At 44.7% G+C, this 20,322-nt stretch overlaps 1 protein-coding gene across 4 annotated transcripts in view; it reads left to right on the top strand.

Annotated features, from left to right (window-relative positions):
• The window catches only part of RANBP17 (RAN binding protein 17), a 314,617-nt gene extending 294,817 nt beyond the window's left edge, over nt 1-19,800 (top strand). For all 4 annotated transcript variants that reach the window (XM_060092536.1, XM_060092535.1, XM_060092537.1 and 1 more), the window contains 3 exons: nt 14,995-15,093; nt 16,994-17,121; nt 19,139-19,800. In XM_060092536.1, the coding sequence (XP_059948519.1) occupies nt 14,995-15,093; nt 16,994-17,121; nt 19,139-19,235 (324 nt within the window). In that variant the 3' untranslated portion in view covers nt 19,236-19,800. The remainder of the gene's footprint in view (nt 1-14,994; nt 15,094-16,993; nt 17,122-19,138) is intronic.
• The last annotated feature ends 522 nt before the right edge of the window (nt 19,801-20,322 follow it).

The following is a 20,322-nucleotide window of genomic DNA, read 5'->3' as shown; positions in this document are numbered from 1 at the left end:
GACGCTGGAGAAAGAGTGGAGGTGTCAGCCTAGGATGGTACCCTTAGGCGAGGCAGCTGGTGTATGTAGCCTTTTGTTTATCTGCTACTGGTTTATGTAGCCTTTAGGCCGGCACCAGAAACAATCACTCCTACAGGGTCAGCTGCTGGTCAGAAGCAAAATAAGAAAAGATTTTGCGTTCAAATGCACAGCCATAATTTCTGTACAGCTGGCACCTGCTACTGGTGCACAGCATGAAGGTGAAAGGTCAAAGAGGCAGTTGTTCAAAACTCAAGAATGGCTTAAAGGGACTTGTAGATTAATCTGCTTTATTAACTTCTGTATATTAGATAACTATTGCTATGAATGACAGTACATCTTTTTGAATACGTCGCATCTCTTTCTCTTTGAAATTAGCTTTTGAGTAATGAATATTAAATAGAAAGCATTTCAGGGGTAATTAAATGAAAACAGAATGATGTCATTTTACAATTATATTTGTGTGTTTATAGAATAGGGGAATTATAATGTTTTCTAAGGAGCTAAAAAAAAAGAGCCGGCTTCATAAAGAAGAATTTGAAATAAATAAGTTAGATGGCCATTAGCCTTTGTGTTTAAACTAAAAAATATGATGTAGTTTGCGACTTAACATAGAGTCATTGGGTGCCAGTGGCTTGATTTGGCATTCCCAGGGGCTCCAAGTGTTTTCTTTATGAATTAAAGTGACTGCAATCCATCATTGTTCTTTTATCTACAGTTTAGCACAGTCAGTTTTGCTATTACTCTGCAGCAAATGTTCTCAGAATAGCAAAGGGGTAGTAAAAAACAATAGCCATACCTTTTCCTTCATACTCATGTAAAGCAGATAAAGAGCACTTCATAAGGAAAAAACGCACGGTCTTACACAGGTTTAGCCCAATGATAATTAGGCGTGCTTTATAACAGTCTCTCACCCGGTATGGCAAATGGCAAACAAGATGGTTTTTAGCCTCTTCATTAATAGTGATTGGCACAGTTAGCTATCATTATAAATTAAGGGTAAAAAGAGTTCACTTACGTGCGTTCTTTTTTAAAGCTTCTGCAAGGAAAATTTCTAATCCATAGATAAAATACTGACACCAACTCTGGGAACGTGTTTAACAATCTGTCTTCTAAAAGGACGATTTTTTTTCTGCTGACTCTCAGTGATTTTTGTTTTTGCTCTTTTAAGAATTCTCAGAAAAAGCATAGCAGATGACATCTGCCTTTTTCATGCTAACACAGCATAGGTAGAAGCATTTATCCATATTTCACAAATGGAAGGCATTTGGGATTTCATTTGCACTCCCAAGTTTTAACACAAGTTCAGTCTTTCTACTCTGAGCAGTGTTTCTGTGACATGTGAAGGTGACACCTGGGATCATCTTCCTGTGTCACATCCAAGCCAGCCCAGGGCTCACCAGAAGGATCCTAAACTTGCATGGGTGTCACAAAGGAGCAAACTACTTTGACCAGAAAAGATTGGGTTAGGAGTATTTCCACACCCTTACACCCCAAAGTGGAAGAACCTTTACACCTCCTTCTTAAAGATCTAGACTTTTCCTCCCTCCTGTAACAGAAGCCTTATTTACTGTAGGGTTGCTAGGACCTAAGAAGTCACTATAAAATGGCGATCTCAGGTTCAAACAGAATTTTGATGATGAATGATAATGATGAAAAAGAAGTAGAAATAATTATTATATGCTAGGCTTGTGTGCTCAGTGCTTTATATATATGTACACAGACATATATTCTAGTGTGTGTGTGTACATATATATATATTTCTATTTAAGTCTCATGACTCTGTGGGGCAGATATTTTTATCTCCATTTTATGATCAAAATACTGTAATTGCAGCTCTAATAAGATAGTAACTCACCCAATACCATACAGCTAATAAGTAGCAGAACCCATGCTCTTAACCAAAATACAGTACAACTTTTAAATGGGCTAGAAACAGGATTGAGAGGGATGGAGGATAAGCAAGGGGAGACACATACCATTCATTCATTCATAAATCCTTGATTGAGCCAGGGGCCCCTTTCTTTGAGAACTGATTGGACAAGAGGTAAACACTTGACCTAAGCTGGCTTTTCTTCCCTGGATTTAGAAACTAGCATTTAAAAGATACTGGTCAGCCTCATCTGAATTGAAGACTTGAAAAATCAAGAGCCACGGGGCAGCCATGCCCTGCCATATGCTCAGAGAAGTAGCCAGTCTGCAACGAGAGAAAAGAGCAGCAGACGTGCTAAAAGGATCTCGAGAGCCCAGGCAGGCCCACAGAGAGAGACTGAGAAGGATCCCACCACCGTTCTTGTCCCTGGTTCTAAGCCCTTGAGAGGCCTGACCATGCTGCCTAGTGTAGGGATCCTGATGTCACCCCTTTTAGGCCTAAGTTTTGTCTGCGATAGTTGCTGTCCTCATAGCCAAAGGATTCTTCACTCAGGGAAGTTGTGAGGACAAAGTGAACCAATGAGTATAGACTCACCTAGCCGAGAGAAGGTGTTCAATAAATGTGTAAAAGTAGCCTTCACTTTGAAAAACAGTATGCAGCTACCACTTTTTAATGTCCCTGTCCTTGTCCATGTCCCTGCTGTTCATAATTATAAATGTGATAAAAGTATCCTGTCCAGGAAATCGCAGGCCCAAGACTTCATTTCACAAGACGATTTGATTTTGCCATGACTTCAGCCAGATTACTTATGTCTACCTGGTCCCATCCATGTGTTCTGCCTTTCTTAGAGTTCTTTCTGTGACAAGCATTCTTAATATCACACTCACTCACTGGACTGGATGGGGCATGGTGTGATTTTATTCTTGGGCCCAAACTGACTTTTTCTCACTTATTCTTCCGCATACTCCAGGCGTTGCCTTGCCGTGGCAAGAATGAAGATAAACGCCATAGCTCTTCCCATTTGTATAAAGTCTTCATGCCTTAGGTCTCTTCTGACTCTTAAAACAACCCTGATGGGTAGACAGGGCCAATGTGAATATTGTTTTAACTTGAGAGTATGGGTACATCAACACATTTAATCCCACAGTACCTGTATGGGTAAAGTACGCAGAGGTTCAGAGGGGCGAAATAACTTGCCCAAAGACACAGAGCCACTAAATAGCAGTGCCTAGACTCTAACTAAGGCTTTCTTGTCTCTAGATTTTACCGTACCAAGGCTTCCCAGGGCCTTACCCTCCCCTTCCTTCCTGGCATTTCTTCTTATCCGTTCATCCCTATTCAAGGGAGACAGCAAGATAAATGACAGGGTTCCCCTGCCTTCATTTCTCTTAGGGGCACTGTGGATGGTATAAGAAGCTCTTTGAGTTTCTTGAAAGAATGGCACAGGATAAAGTGAGGGTTGGTTTAATGATAGCATGATTTATTCATTTCGTAGTTATTACTGATTTTTCACATAGTACTTGAAGGGTAAATTATGTGAAGTTTTCCCAAAGTATATTAATGTACTGGAGATGTGACTTCCACCTTCATATTCATTTGTCTTGACCCTTGGAAATTTTAACTAGCAGTAGCCATTCGTGCAGCTGTGAGCTTATATAGTGTGTTAAGGAAGACTTCTTATTTGGTTGCAGTCTCATCACTACTTGAAGAATAAGGTAAAGGTTCCCTCATCCTCTGACCTTTCGTGAGTTAATGCTGCTTTGTATGCTTTGCAACCCAGAAGAACTCTTGCGTGTTGATTCTGTATCCCTTGTCGTGCTTAGGAAAATACAGACGTAAATGCTTTCAGACGGATGAAATTCTATCCTCCTTTCATAGTTGTTTAATTGCAACTTCTCTATCTGTGGAGGACTTTGTACTTTACAACAATCAGAGCTGACAGATTTTACAGTCAACATACCTGGTTTTGACATCCAGTTATGCTACTTCCTGTGTCCTTGGAATAGTTACCTCACCTCTTAAAGGATAGCAGCCCTTCAACAGGTGGAGTTCTTTACCTTACTTGAACTGGCCCCTGGGATCAGGTGGCTGAACTACTCCCTCCTGTGGTCTCATGCCCAGACTCCCCAAGACTAGCCAAGACCTACATGTCTCCCATTCCATCCCTCCCTCAGCCGGTTACCCCATAACTTGGAACATTGGTATCATGGAAAAGAGAAACATTCAAGTGCATGTTTAGTTGAGGTCATGTGAACATAGAATGCTAAGAAGGAGCAATGGGAAGCTCAAGGCCTGAAGAGAAATCTCTAAGGCCCCAAAGAGACCCACCAGAAAGAAAACACTAAGCAAGAGCTCTGTGTTAATCCCCATCCTTAATGTGGAGTCTCGTTTTAGATGGAACAAAGAAGTTCCACTCAGGGAACTAAAAGCGTCAATTAGAGTTAAGTGCATTTAGGGATGATTTCTCTGAGACCCTTAAGATTGGAAGGAAACAACTTGATGGGTGCGCAGTAAGAGATTAATAAATACTTAGGCTGCATGAGCTCTTTTAGGCCACAGGGACCACATTTTATTCAATTCTATACCACAGTGCCTGACACATAGTAGGAGTTCAGTAATTCTTTGAGCAAAGAATAAGTCTAAGAAATGAAGAGGGAGGGAGAAAAGAAGGAAGGAGAAGTCCCTAGCACAGTACCTGACACATAGTAGGTACTCATCACGGATGTGTTGCGTGTGTGCACCTAGCACGTAAGAGTTGAAATTAGAATATTATTGACTTGAAATGTGTGCAGGTGAAACAAGTAGATAACAAGAGGGCTTTAGAGCTTCTCTAGCGGCCTGGCCTGTTTTGGAATCTGTACTTTAAGGGAGAAGTTCCACCCTCAGCAAATGATGGCCTCTTCTTATCCCACAGAAGGAGCAAGCCCTCCCTCCCCAACCCCATCTTTCTCCTGAGCCCCCTGCATTACTGAGAGGCTGGAAACAAATTGACAGAAACCTGGAAAAAAGTAACTCAAGTGATTTAGGAGAATGGAAGGGCTGGCTTATGGGGCAGATTAAAGAAGCTAAATATGTATAGCCTGCCTAAGTGACAACTAAATGGGGCATTTGATAAGTCTATAAATACTTGGAAGATGTAAACGCCAAGGAGGAAAGGGAATTACTTAGCATGGCACAATGGAGTATTGGTATAATGGGATAATATTAAGAAAGGGACAATGAAGGTTGAACATCAATAAAAAGCTTCCTGACAAAGAGAACTATTCCTGACAGAGGACACTATTAAGTTACGTGCTGTGGGCCAAGGGAAGTAATGGCAGGGCCATTTCTCAGGGTACTGGCAACAGAGCCAGCAAGACAGGGCCCGAGATATGACCTGACTGAGGCACAGGAGCCAAGCAAGAAACCTGTGTCTGCGGCCTCCGAATCCTAGAAACAGGAAAAAAGGTGCATCTTCTTGGGAGAACTCAGATGGCTCAGCCTCCTAAAGGGTCAGACCCTGTGGAGAATGGTTATACCAGTCGTTCGCCCTTCCACGCCACTGCCCAAAAGAAGTCATCCAACTAAAATGGTACCCCATTTCCTCCAAGATAAAGCCCACATTCTCTAGCACGCAGTAGTAGGCCCTTCACAAGACGGGGCCTCTGCCTACCTAATCAGCCTCCTCCGCCACCACCGCTCCCCACGCACCCTCTCAGGTCCCACAGAGCTGCTCGTCATTCCCCAGACACTTCTCCAAACCTTGGCACCTGCTTGCTCCTTTTCCTACCCTACTACCTACCTGTCAGACTTTGCTTGTTCTCTGCAACAGATCCAGGGGTCACCTGTGAAGCCTTCCCTGCCTGCCCGCCACCCCTAGACAGAGTTAGTCAGCCTCTTGGGGTCTCTCACAGCCTCCTGTGCAGGCTTCTGTTTGTGGCACTTGCTAGAGTGTGTTGTCATGTAAACAGTGTACTGCCTCCCCTACTTGAGTTCTTTGAAGGCTGGGACTGTGCCTCATTCATTGGTATGTCCTCAGGGTCTAACACAGAGCCTGGCACAAAGTAGGTGGCAGTAAAGTCTGAATAAATCAAGGAACGAGGTTCTGTTCCCAGCACCTTCAGTCGCTACCATTCCTTAGGCTCCCTATGTAATTATTAAGGTGAAAGAGCTTCCAAATCTCAGTAACATCTTTGAATCATCTCCCCAACTGCTTGGCCAGCACTCTCTATGCCATTTAGACAACTATAAATAAAAGCGCTCAAATCTGAAAGGCAGCGTGCCATCCTCTGTGGTTTAAACATTAAACTCGAGACTGATCTTAATGGAAAGTGCTTCTGAGGGCCGAGTGAATTTTCCAAAAAATATTTTTTTCTCCTCACACAAAATCCTTCGAACATGATAAGTAAAGTAATCCTTCTCTGTTGGTTATGAAGATTTTTAGGTCCATCTAACCAAATCCCTTCGGGAAGTCAGGGAGAATATAGTGACAGATGATAGGCAATGAAGCTTTGAACCTCCTACTGTAAGGATAATATGTTTATTATGAAATACAATATTCATTGCACTCTGCTCTGAGGACCGCATGAGATGCCCCCATGCCATTATGCCTTATGTTGTTCTGTTGTGAAATATGATACTCATTGCGAAATGTTGTGATGACTGTTCAATAAAGTAGCATGCTGTTTCCCACTCCCTTCCTTGATTTTGAATGGCCTCAGTTAGAGTTTACTTTATCACTGAATATTTAATATAAACATGTGCTTGTAGTCGTCTCTGTCATGCATGTATATGTACACTGGGTGGGGTTCATTTCACTGCTCCTTATCCCCCGAGCCTACTGTGGGCCTGCTAGACGGCAGCCGCCCTCCACCACGTGCAGCACTGCTGGGGCCGCTTCGCATCCAGCCCCTTCTCTCACTGGCAGTCTTGAAGTTGAGGCCATGCTCTTAAAGCTCTGAATTTACCTGTAACTTCAGTATCAGGTTGTCGTTCTTCGACAGATTTCTTTAACTGGGAAGAAAATGGGATACGCGGTCAAGGATTCTGACCATTTCTCTCTGCCTCTGCTACCACAGCCTTGCGGAGGCCCTCATCGTTTCTCCTCTGGACTTGTGCAGTAGTATCTAAACATGTTGCCTTGCCTCTAGTACCTACCCGTCATTGCCATTCTGCAGTTTCCCGTAAGTTTTGTTCTGAATCACAGATCTCATCATTATTCAGAAGTCCTTTGAAGGCTACCCTTTGTGTACTGGCCCGAACTCATTTCTGCATGCAGCCTGACATGACAGACCTTTTATAGCCCGGACTCAGCCCAGTCTTCTCCTCACCCTCAGTTCTACTCCTTTCCACTCAAAAGAAGGTCTCTCTCAAAAGCCTCCTATACAGAGGCTGATTATTCCTCACATATGCCAAGCCCTGTCCCCTGTGCCTTTTCTCATTTTATTTTCTCTTCCTAATGTACCCTTTCCCAGTGATGCTATATGTGTCTTTTAAGATTCAAGTTAAATATTAGCTATCCTGTGTGGATAGGCTGATTTTTTTAGACAGAAAACGTAGCACATATGCCTTTGTTAGTCTCTCTTGAGCTTACACACGTTTTCTAATTTGGGGACCCCCAGAGGCTAGTGTAGGACATTTGAGGTTCTAGAACCTGATTGTATGGCAGTCATTTGGGCAGTATACCATGAACTAGAAATAACAGTGTCACTTGAAAAAAATGAGAGGAAAATGGCTTTGGAGTTGAAAGCCATTCCTTTACATACAAATTTTCCCAACATTCCTACCTAGAGGAAATTTAGATAATGTTTTTGACAAGGGATGCTTAATTTTTACATCAAATGGAATACTGATCCGTTTGATGTTGGCCAAAGAGTGAGAAAGAGTTTCCCAAATAGTGCTGAGTGGCAAATCCTTTAGCCTCCCAGTGCCCCAGGTTTTCTGGTTTTCTTTTAATGCAGCAAGCTGCTTTATGAGATCTGCAGCCACTTGAAATATGAGTTATTACTCGTAAAAAGTTTCAAGTGGATAATGAAGATTCAAGAATGAGACTCACAGTGTAGTGCAGTCAATTTTGTTGCTACTGCTTTCCAGTACATCTCTGCCATTGAAATGAATTATTTATTGTAATTTATTTCAACCGTGGAAAATAAAACTGTTTTCATTGTGATGTGCACTGTAACATTCAGAATAGACACATCACATGCAGTACTCTCAATTAATTAATTCTGAATTTTCATTCCAACTTTATCTTCTTTATTATAAGCTATGAGACTGGCAGGTAATTCTTTCCCCAATAAACTATGATTAAAATGAATGTTTTGAGAACTAGGGGTAATGTTGGTAATGGAGAAAATTGAAACAACAGCAAAACTAGGTTGTGTATTTCCTTAGATTTTACAGTGGATGGAAGGGTTTTTAAATATTCTAGGCAATTTATCACTTGGAGGAAAAGTTTTTCTCCCTTAACTTTTTGTAAGGAGTGGGTGGAAGAGGAGAGTGCTCTTAGTTTAGATGTGGAACCGTGCAATGCTAATATATGGCCAAAGCCAGCTGAGTTAACCAGTCCTGCAGTACCTTTATTGGTAAGAAGTTTTTTTTGCCTTTTTTTTTTTTTAAGCAAACTTAGCATTGTACAAAGGCCAAGAAGCAGGACTCCCAAATGATTTTTCAGAGGAGAATAGGTCACCTGTAATTGATTGCAATCTTGTTTCTTCTAAAAAGAGGCTCACCTCATGCATTTCATTTGATTTTTTTTTCATTTAAAGTGCTAAATAGTTGCTTCTGTTATAAGTCTGCAAAGACACTATGAGAACTTAGGAATGTGCTTAATATGTACAGATATTAAAAGATTTAATATAACTTAGGTGGTGGGGCTTAGTCCAGGCAGAAAAATATTTGCTTATTTGTCCATTACTTTCATTTTTCATAACATTCCACTAATATCACATTGCTAGACAGCAGACAAAGAAACAATTGATTCCTTTTCCCTAAAGATGACCAGTGTCTAATTTGAGGAGGATCACATTTCAATATCTGCTATGCACGTAGCCTAAGAACAGCGCTTGATAATGACAGCAACTCGCTTACTTCCACAAGCACTGAAAATCTGGAAGCTTTTCCTCCTTTGGCAGCATTCAGATTCTTCCAGATCGTAGGTCTTCAACCAGGGCATGGGGCTCTGGAGAAATTGCTGTGGAGATGGGTAGAAGGTTTCTCTGCTTTTTCAGGTTCTCCTACACTATCGTTTTTGTTTTGTTGTTTTTATTGCTGTTGCTAGGGCCAGCCTTCCTCCTCCTCTCCTAACTGGCCTTCTGAAAAGCCAGTTACAGGTGCCAGAGGATTCTTGAGACTCAGAAGCATCTCTCAAGTGTTTGGTGCTTTTATTGGTTGTTCTCAAAACATCAGCAACTCATTGCATCAAAATCAAAGGCAATCTAGCTTGGTCAGCAGTACGTATAATTGTGTATCTGACCCCCTCTTCTCCTTAAGGGCCCAAGCAGATTAAGGCACCCCATTCCGAAGACACACCCGCTTGGGCACAGCCCTGATCATCCTTGCTTTGTCTTCCTCTCCCCACCTCTGTCTGGATCTAGGTACAGGGACGCTTTGTCTTTGGTCTCTCATCTCTTCTTTGGCCCATCCTTCTTTTATATAAACCAAAGCCTCCTTCTCAGCCCCTCCTTCTACCACCTTGTGGAGAAGACAGACTACTCTTGCCCCCTTCCCATTTTCCATTTCCCTGGTCAACAGGAAGCAAAGTTGCAGTGTAACTAAAAGGTCATTCAGCCCTGAGCAAAGAGGCCAGGATAGAGCGGGAAGAGCTGAAGTTCCCTAAATATGTTAAGGATTTGATCCCCATAGATCAGAGTTCATATCGTCACTTCAGGTTCAGTTTTGTCTTTCTGAATCAGATGGGGAGCAGGAGGGAGGAGTTTGAATTTTTTTCACCTATTTCTTAGACTTTGTGGAATATTTTTTAGTTTTATTAATATGTTCGAAGAACATTAACAATGAAAATTGCTCACTTTATAGGGAGTATTGTAACTCGAAGAAAATTAGCTTAATTTACTAATGTTTTCTATGATGTTAATTTAAATTGCCATATACTTTTGGTGGGAGGGAAACCAGTGGTTCAGTGGACCATGTTCCAGAGACAATCTATTAATTATGTCTACTGCTGTTCATCTTGAGAGGCTGAAAATATGTCAACCAAGTTTATAAAAGCTGTAGGTGGGAGGCAAGAAGGTCTGCTGCAAACTCACCAGGAACCTCTGCCCTGGATTCCAATCACAGGGATTTCAGTAGCTGCCCGACTCTTGATCAGGTGGCAGAGTGGCCGAACAGAGGAAACACACACGGGCAGCATAGCTGGGAGGCTCACTGAAGGTGGAAGAGTGAGCCAGGCCCAGAAACGAGCCTTTCCTTTCACACCATGAATCCGCTAGAAGTCTACAGTGGGGGCCAGACACACTGCCGCGACCACCACCGCGGCAGTCCTGGTCCTCACCCTCAGGCAGCCTGAGGGTGGCAGGCAGCAGCCTCCGGACTCAGCGGACCTGTGCACATGTCCGGGTTCCACTTCACATCGTGGTAGCTGATAGCTGTGATGCCTTGAGCAGGTGACTGACCTGCTCGGGACTTCAGATCCTTAGTCTATGAAACGGGGATAATATCTACCTCAGGGTTAGCTGAGAGTTACAGTGTGCCTAACAGAGTGCTAAGCACCCAAGGGCTCTCTGTAAACGTATCTTTTCCTGCTGGGCAGTGAGAAAACTCATCAGGCACAGCTTACTCTTCCGTGGACGTGCTTGTCATTAGAAAAGATGGTGCCTCAGCCTTTGGCCTTGGTGACCTGATAGAAGAGTTCTCAGGCTCTGCACACAAAAGCAAGATCCTTGGAAATGAACAATGTATTAACTTACATATTTACCCATTTCAGGGTTTAGCCACAGACTGAGGCCAGAACTTCTGTTTTCTGTACAATCCCCTTTCGGCTCTTTAGCTCTTTATACTTTAGTTGATATTTCACTCATCCTTTTCCATTCATTCATTTTTTCATTTATGTATTCATTCTGTCATCCAGTAGCTATTTCCTGAGCCTCTGATAGGTGCCAGATGCCATACTAAGCACTAGGGATGCAGAGAAAAGTCCCCCATGGTCCCAGCCCCGCAGAAGTTTGCAGACCAGTCTCCTGACCCCACCCCATTGCAGTCATCACCCTGTACGCACTCAAGCCACACCTCTCCAGCCATGCTTCTCCGCTCAGCTTCTAGACCCGTTGAGCCTCCAGCCTCCTTAGAAAGAGTACATACTCACCGTGTAGCAGTAAAGCATCCAGCACAAACCACACCTTTGCTTATGCTACATAGGCAGAAGATAGAACAGGAAGCATCTGAAGTGAGAGCATGTAGTTACCCCCTTGCTGTAGGGGAAGAGTGACCCAGCACATTTGAGTCGGAAGGTCCACTGTGCTTGGTGCTTGTGCTTTACATGCCATTTTAGGGTAGAAACATAGGAGAGGAGCCCAGGAGCGAACAGAGATCCATGTAGCACAGCATTGCTTTGTCTTATTTTTCCAGATCAGATATTTGTAGCATAGCTTCATGTTTTATTTAGAAGATTACAAGATTTCAGAACAACAGAAACACTGTCATTCAAAATCCATACTAATACATGTGCCAAACCAAATAGGACTGATTTTTGGACTGTTTTCTGTTTTAGGGTTTTTTTGCTTGTTTGTTTGCTTATTGCAACTCCCGATGAGGGTAACTGATAGTGAGAATAGAATCTCGTTTTTCTGTCCATAAGCAAGACATGAAATGGGGTGCTTCCTGGAGCCAAGAGATTCCACTGGGCCAGATCAGGCAGGGTAACCATAGTTGGAGTAAAGGAACGCTAATAACGATCTGAGTGCCTGGGGAAGAAGTCAGTCCTCACAGCAGCCCTTCAAAGTCGTTGCCATAATCCTTCATTTTATATGTAAAGAAATAAAGGCTCAGAGTAGTAAAACAACTTGCCCAGCATCCCAGGGTACATAAGTGGCAGGGCCAGATTTGGCCTTAGTTCTGACTGGCTCCAACCAACCATGTTGGTTTTGCTTCACTGAGAGAAATTTTCTACAAACTCATGCCAAAGCCCTTTGGGAAGGAGGAAGGAGAACAAGGAAGCACCACCTGGGACAGTGTGGTGTCTGGTTTTCCTCAGTGGACTAAGCCTCCCCTTCCCAGGTGGTCCATTCCCTGGCTGGGCAGAATAACTGCCTAGGATAATACAGTGGGTAATGTGCGTGTTTTTTGGACATAGGCTCTGGAAACTGTAGCCTGGGTTGGGCAAATTTGAAATGGCCATTCCAGCCATGCCTGTAACAGTGCAGGAAGTGAGCAGAGGTTGGGGAAGTAGGGGCCCCACTCATGCAGCATTCCTTATGCTGAACACTGATGGCGCTTTGTGACTCAGTGCAGGCTGGGGTGGGCCACTGCAGAGTTGCCAAGGGCTCTCTCCTTTCAGTCTTGACTCGTTCGCATCGGTAACCACCAGAGATTTCACTTTACCTGCAACAGGATTCTGTACTTAGGCATTTCACCCAGTATTCTTCCATATGGGGGGGACTTTCTCCAAAGGGACTTGCCACACTGATTGAACTGTTTCCCCATATCCTCTAGGAGTATTAGAAATAAGAACTCTGGAAATGAGTTGCCACGTCAATACCATTTGAACGGATTTGCTCACGAATTTCCATTTTTCCCAAAGAGTAAAAGAGAAAAAAAAATCATGCATTTTAGCCAACTTTATTTTTAGAAAAGTATTTTATTCAAACATCCCCTTACTTATTACAGACATAAATACATGAATTCAGACAAATGAATCCCCGAGAGAACCGTATAAAGTAATTGGCACATCACTTCAGCATGCTTTGTCAGTTAGTGGAGGACTTTGGTGCCTCTAACTTTAATCTTTTCCATTAAAATATCCATTCTGCCTTCAGATTGTGAAACCCATAATATTTTAGGCTGTCTCCATGGATCTGTTAGTTTTGCTTGTCAGACTAATTTAATTTGTGGCTCTATGACTTTGGGTGGCTTGTTAAATTGTACATGGAAACATGTGATCTGCAAATGATGTTCAACATGCCAGGCTTAAGACCTAGTTTCTCCCCAGAGACACTGGACATACAGTAAATGTGTATTGGCAGATTTCATTTGCAACCAGCCTAACTGTTAGGACGATGATGATGTGTGAAATGGCAGATGTTTAAGCGTATTACTGTTGCTTTTATATACCTTAAATGTTTATAACACTTTTTGAAGCACTTTTTATATCCACCGTCTCATTTGATTCTCTGAGCTTCCTTGTACTGGGTTATCATTTCCCTCTTTATAGCTAATGAAACTGAGACACAGAGAGAAAGGCTCAGTGACTTGCCTGAGAACACAGGGTAAATTGGATTGCAAAAATGCCAGAGGAGGGGCTTCCCTGGTGGCGTAGTGGTTGGGAGTCCGCCTGCCAGTGCAGGGGACATGGGTTCGAGCCCTGGTCCAGGAGGATCCCACATGCCATGGAGCAGCTGGGCCCGTGTGCCACGGCTGCTGAGCCTGCACTCTAGAGCCCACAAACCACCACTACTGAAGCCCACGTGCCTAGAGCCCATGCTCTGCAGTGGGAGAGGCCACAGCAATGAGAAGCTCACGCACCACAACGAGGAGTGGCCCCTGCTTGCCACAGCTAGAGAGAGCCCGCACTCAGCAATGGGGCCCCAATGCAGCCAAAAATAAATAAATAAATAAAAATTTAAAAAAATGCCAGAGGACAAAGCCAAATGTCACCAAAGCCTAGTCAGGGTGGTGTGTGTAGTAGACTTTGCCCCATAATTGCCATTTTCCCCTGCCCTCCTTTGAGGAAAGGAGCTCTGAAGCGGTGAAAACAGGAAGGGCTAGACATGGGAGGTAAAGAGTGCAAGAAGCAGAAACTGTAGCATCAGCTCCATCTGGATGGCCACAGCTGGCTTCGCTGCTCTTTGCCTGGACTGTTGCAGCAGCCTCATCTCTGGTCTCCCTCCTCGACTGTCACCTGCACAGTACACGTTCCAAATGTCCCCAGAGAGAGCTGTCTTAAGTACACATCTGAGCATGTCTCTCTTTTGCTGCAAACCCATCCTTGGCTCCCACTGCCAGATTCTTCATGGCGGTCTTCCAGCCTACACTGGGGTCTTGCTTCTGGCCCGCCTCCCTTCTGCCACACTGCATCCCTCACCACTGTAGAACCCACTGTGTTCTTTCCCAACCTCCTTTTTTGCCACTGTCTCTGCTTAGAACACAGTTAGGGTGAACTCCGTAAACGTGACCTTCTCTGTGGAGCCGTCCCTGATCCTCAGGGACCCAGAAGCACCCCTCTTTCCACTGCGTGCCCACAGCAACTTAGCCCAGCCCAGTGGCTGTTACCTCTGTGCTGAGTAGTCTGCCCCAGGGAGTTTTTAGCTCCTCAAGGATGGAGGTTGTGGTAGATGCCTGTGTTCTCTTACTGCCTCCCAGGTGTCTTGCAGAATTGGAACCTAAGCAAATGGATGAGTATGAAATGTAGGAGTGAAGTGAGTAGATAAGTGAATTAGTGTATGACGAATGAATGAGAAGACTTTAACAGCCTGAGCCAGCAGGAAACGTGACTTCCAGCATTACCTGGCACGTGCCCCATTTCTCCCTCTTGTCTCAGAGGAGTCGTGGAGAGAGATTGCCACTCCATAGCATGACGTCTTTGGTGAAATGAGAGGCAGAAAGAAAGGTGAGCTGGGCTTTTGCCTGGTGACCTAGTATAGAGGAAAGCACATCAGGGTTGAGAGGCAGGGACTGATCCTCTTGGCTCTGTGGCCTCTGACTCCTGCCCACCCAGAAGGTTCTCACCAAAGGTTTTGGTGGTGGGAACTCTTCCTCAGGGAGCTGAGAGTCTTTGCCAAGAGTTCCTACAGCAGCATCATAGGCTTCCAGAGTCAAAGCTGTTTGTTTGTCCAGGAAGCACGTTCATGTCTGGTGGCAAGATGTGGGGATAGAAGGTGAGCACATAGAAGGCCTGGGTTTGGGGGGAACTCTGAGCCAGGGCATCAGTGCCTTCATGTGACTCTGTCTTCTAGATGATGTCTGTCCTCATGAATACCATTGTCTTTGAAGACTGTCGGAACCAGTGGTCAGTATCCAGGCCTCTCCTGGGGCTCATCCTGCTCAACGAGAAGGTGAGTGCGGTTGCAGGAAGGTCCACAGGGGGCGACCACTGGGAAGAGGGAGCAGCTGTACACCAGGCCAAGCTGTGACAAAGACAGGGAAGCCAACCGAGCTTGAGCTGGGACCTTGAGCACGCGGGACAAGGCCGTCTTCCCCCAGAAGGCCCTTCCCCAGAGGCCTCAGATCTCCTTCAGTTAAGTAGAGGCCTCACACTAGCTTTTCTGGCACCTGGAGCCCTGCACTGGACAGGTGGTTTGCTCAGCGGTGCTTCCAGCTCACCCTCACTCACTTCCGCGTTCCAGGAGATGGTGGGCAACAACCCCTTTTGCCCCTTCCTAGGCCTCCTTTCCTCTGTGGGATCCCCACCGCCCTCAGTGGTAGCAGTAGCCCCTCAGGGCCAAACACAGAGGCCGCGCCCTTCATCCGGAGCACGAGTCTCCAGTCCTTAAGTGCACGCACCACTCTGGGCTGCCTCCCAAGTTCTCCAGGTTCCCCTTGGACCCACCCCTGTCTCCCCAGCAGTCAGTAGGAACAGTAGTACATTACTGCTCAGGAGAATGAATTGTCTATACAATAAGAGAGTACTGGGGAAAAAGACAGTGAGATTACAGGCAGCCGCATACATTAAAATTCAAACTGAAATCCCAGCCTTGGAAGGAAACTGATAGAAGAAGAAAATATATCAAAAAGAGAAGAGCTGTCTCATCATTCACCTGTGCTGAAGTATCCAATTTTAGCCACATTCAATAGCACTGTCATTCATCTTCCCTCAGTGTTATTGTGATTTAAATCCAAGCTCTATAAAAGAGAGCAGTTCTTTTAAAATGATTGAGAGGGAATAAGGGCAAATTCAGTGTTTAGAAAAAGCTTATGACATCACAATATTATACTTTACTGATGGAGGCAATATTTCATGGTTTGGGATGAAAAACTAATAATTTTCTATTTGGTGTGAGTCACTGCATCATTATAAAAGGGAAAAATAAGTAGTTTTGTGCATTCCCAGTCTTGTTCGGGAAGACATTGTGGTTTAAGTGTAATGCCTCTGATGTATAGTATTTAAGTATTAGTCTGACTACATATTAATTATGTGTGTTTTTGATGTGAGCTGTTTTAATGTATGATGGAAATTAAATATCATGCCGTTTGGGCTTGGAAGGATAAACACGACTGGCAAAATGTTGTCTTTGTGCTGAAATTAGGCTGTTTCCAATGATTAGGAGCTGCTTTTAGCATAAGAGTTTGTGTGTGTAAAAGCCCACAGACATCAGCAGAGAAGAAAGGGCTGTGCAGGTCTTTGTGACCAGGTGTGACAGGTGTTTTTCTTGGTGCCAGAAAGCTCTCCCAGGACTAAGCAAGTCCCTGTAGTGCCCCACCTCAGTAGAACAGACCCATCCTAACTCAGGAGGACAAGGACTTGGAACAAAGCCTGGGGTCGTTTGAGGGGTAGTTCACTGAAGCCACCGAAGACGAAGAGGCCTGAGGAGGGACCCTGGACTTGGTCGCCCAAAGTGCTCCTTGGGCATTTTTAGTTCATTTCTTCCCCTCAGCCTAAGAGGTCCTTCCTCTTTCAGCCTTTCTTTGATTATTGTTGATGAGACTCAGGAAGACCTTTATGTGCTTGGTCCCCCACAGAGGAGGCGAGGACCCCATCAGCCTAAATTGTTCCGTGACAACAAAGCAACTATAGGAAGAGATTCTTATGAGAAGGGATAATACAGTTTATACTCAGGAATGTCTCTGTTGCTTTGGTTTTCTCTAAAGACTTGAAGTTCAGAGGGGACCTGGACCAAAGCCCCTTTGAGAGGGAGGAGCCCTGAGCACTTTGGAGGTGGTCTAGTGCTCCCCTACAGCTCTCCTCAGGCCCCAGTTTGGAGCCAGAGTTCTGACACTTGTTCTGTCTCCCAACAGTATTTCAGTGGACTGAGGGCAAGTCTGATAAACAGCCAACCTCTCCCCAGGCAGGAGGTCCTTGCCCAGTGCTTCAGGAACCTAATGGAAGGAGTGGAGCAGAACCTGTCTGTCAAGAACAGAGACAGGTAAGCAGCGCCCCATAGTTTAGCATCTCTGGGGTAGGTGGACGTACCGGGATTGCGCTTAACACAGCGCACACATACTGATGTGGCTTTTCTATTACACCTTGTAATCCTAGACTCAATTTAGTTCCATCCAGTAAATATGACTGGGTAGTTGCTTTCTTCCAAGCATCACACTAGGCACTGTAGAGCAGCGGTCCCCAGCCTTTTTGGCACCAGGGACCAGTTTCGTGGAAGACAATTTTTCCGGGGGGGCGGGGCCGGGGGTGGTGGTTCAGGCGGTAATGCGAGCAACGGGGATAATGGGGATGAGCGATGGGAATCGGCAGACGAAGCTTCAGTTGCCCGCGGCCCAGGGGTTGGGGACCCCTGCTATAGAGGATGCAGAGATGAATAAAATGCAGCCTTTGCCCTTAAGCAGTTTATAATCCAACACGAGAGAGAGAAAAAAAAAAAACGAATTGAAAAGGTTAAAAGAAGGAAAGTTTAGATCTGCTATGAAGGACAAAGAAAGGCCTCCTGGCATTTGAACAGGCATAGGCTTTGAGGTCAGACAGACTCCAATTTAAATTTTATGCCTGCCCTGTATAGGCTGTGTGGCAGTGAGTAAGGCAGTCAAGTTCTCTGATCCTCAGTTTTCTCACCAGTAAAACAGAGATGATGGTAATTGATTGTGACCTTTAAATGACAGAATATAGTAAACATGGTACCCAGGACTTAGGATGCACAGTAGGTAGTTCCTTCCTCTGTCTGACCTTTACAAGTGGTTGGTTTTGCAAGAACAGAGACAGGTAAGTTGCCAGTGAGATCTTGATGAGGAACCCAAACTTATCACCTATGCCTGAATTCATTCATTCATTCATTCATTTAGTTCATAAAATTTTATTAAGAATCTGCTATGTGCCGGGCACTGGGGATACCACTGAGGAACTAATTGTTCCAGGTTTTTGCCCTCACGGAGCTTCTAGTGGAAGAGACAGACATAATGAAGGATGGAGAGAGAAAATGTTTTCAGAAAAAAAAAAAAATACTTGTCTCATCCTTTAATAGAAGTGGTAGCATTCAAACACTGTGCCACTTGAAATGCATATTATTAATCATCCCGACAGCCACAAGCCAAAACCTGGGCTCTGGTCATACAAGGCCAAGTCGGATGGGCTCTGCGGACATGTTCCCTTGACTGCTTGTTCTGAGCCAAGATCCTCTATCAGGCAAAAAGGGGCAGCCTCTAGGGCTAGCAGGAGAAGAGACTTCGTGAAGGAAGAGGGGACCCTTCCCTACATGCCTCGGGGGGAAATTGCTTCACCTGAGGCTTGGGAATGTGAGTACTGCCTCCTGAGCCGCTCTGTGAAACGGTGTCAGACAAGCTCCTCGTTTAGTGAGAGTACCAGCTAGCAAGGACTGGGTGTTTTCCATGTGCCAGGCAGGATGTTGAGCACTTACAGGCATCGTCTCACTTGACTCAGTAAATTCTCACTTCCCACAGTCCCGTAAGCTAGCTACTCGTGTGGGGCACCAAGACAAGCGATCACCCAGCTTAGAAGTGATGGAGCCAGGATTTGAACCCAGGTAGTCTTACCCAGTGCCCCCTCTTTTTGAAGCACTTAGTTTGGTTTCCTTATCTGCAAATGAGGATACTGACAGCTACTTTGGAGAAGACTTGTGGTGATTAAATGGATTTATATGTAAACTCAACCAGTGCCAGGCACATAAGCTTTTGTTCTTTTCTTTGTATTCCTTACCATCTATAATGTAATTTGACTTTTAAAAATAATTTTTAAATAGTATAACCACAGAACGCACCCCTCGAAATGGTCAGGGTGTATTTGCTGGTAACCCTTGTTTTCCGGGAGGGGAAGGAGGAGGGCATGCTGCTGGCAGAGCAGCAGTGGTCGATGAAATGGGAGGAAGGAGCTCAGCCAGCACCTAGGCCGTCTCCAGGGTCCTGGACTCCGCCACCAGAGCTTCACGCAGCCTCAGCCTTGCCACTGCCCTCAGCCCTTTCTTACTCTTTCCACAGGTTCACCCAGAACCTCTCGGTCTTCAGAAGAGATGTGACAGAGGCCCTGCGCAGTGATGGCAGCACCGAACCGTGCAGCCTGGACATGATGAGCTGACCCGACTTCTGACCGTGTGCCGAGCAGCTTTTATCAAGAGACCTGTGGGTCTGGATCCCAGGACAGTGATGTTGGCTAGCCCAGGGGAATCCATTTTTCAAAACAAACAAACAACAACAACAAAAGTCCTACCTTTTTATAAGCCTGGCCTAATTATAAGAATTTATAATAGCGCACAATGTAAATTCAGTCTTTGCACTGAAAAAGCAAAAGATGTGTTTTCAGTCTTTCTATAAAATATCATTTATCTTTGTTCTTATAATGCTCTGAAAGGGTGTAGAGACAATATTTAACCAAAGAATATAATAAACCATGTTTACGCCTAAGTGTGTACTAGTTAATGGTTCTGCAGTCAAGGTTGTGAATTTGTGAGAGATGCAGCCTTCAACATAGATCCCGGATTGAGACGAATATACCATTTGAACCTGTTAAATTAGTAGTTCGTTATGAGTCTGGAAAAAGCAGCACTGGGGACTCTGAGCTATGGGCATTTAGAACGAGCCTGGGAGCTCTCCAGAGCATCCCACAGGACTGCACACAGCCCTCTCTCTCTGCCTCAGCAGCGTCGGATAAAGTTCAGAGACAGTAACACAATTAAATGACTTAGAAACAACGTTTGCTCTTCACTGGCATAAATCTGAAGTGGTTTAGTCTAGAAGAATTAAGCTGTGCAATTACTGCCTGCAGAGAGAGTTCTTCAGAAGGAGTAGGTAGCCCCAGCAAGTAGCTCTGGGTGCTACCAGCACCCAGGCCAGCCTCCACTTAATTTTTAAGAGAAGCCGAGGGTGTCCCGTCAAAATACAGATTCAAAGCAGCTCTGCCTTCTTGGGCCACCCAAAACAGTTCTAGGTGCTAAAGTATAGATTTTCAGAGGATGAGGATCAGCTGGTTTTCATCCTTCCACAAACACTCTTACTACTGTGGGGACTGCAGCTCATCCCAAACCCAGGACAAGGAGGAAGCCTTTACAGTTTGTGAGGGACTGGAACTAGGCTATTAATTTGAGATGGCCACTGTCAGATGGCTTTGGTATCTCACTGCTCCGTCTTCATGGCTCAGGCTTGTAGTAAATATTGTTCCCTTTACT

This window comes from Mesoplodon densirostris, chromosome 3 (assembly GCF_025265405.1).
Source record: "Mesoplodon densirostris isolate mMesDen1 chromosome 3, mMesDen1 primary haplotype, whole genome shotgun sequence".
NCBI classification, from domain to species: Eukaryota; Metazoa; Chordata; class Mammalia; order Artiodactyla; family Ziphiidae; genus Mesoplodon; species Mesoplodon densirostris.
This window is presented reverse-complemented; position numbering and strand designations above follow the sequence as displayed.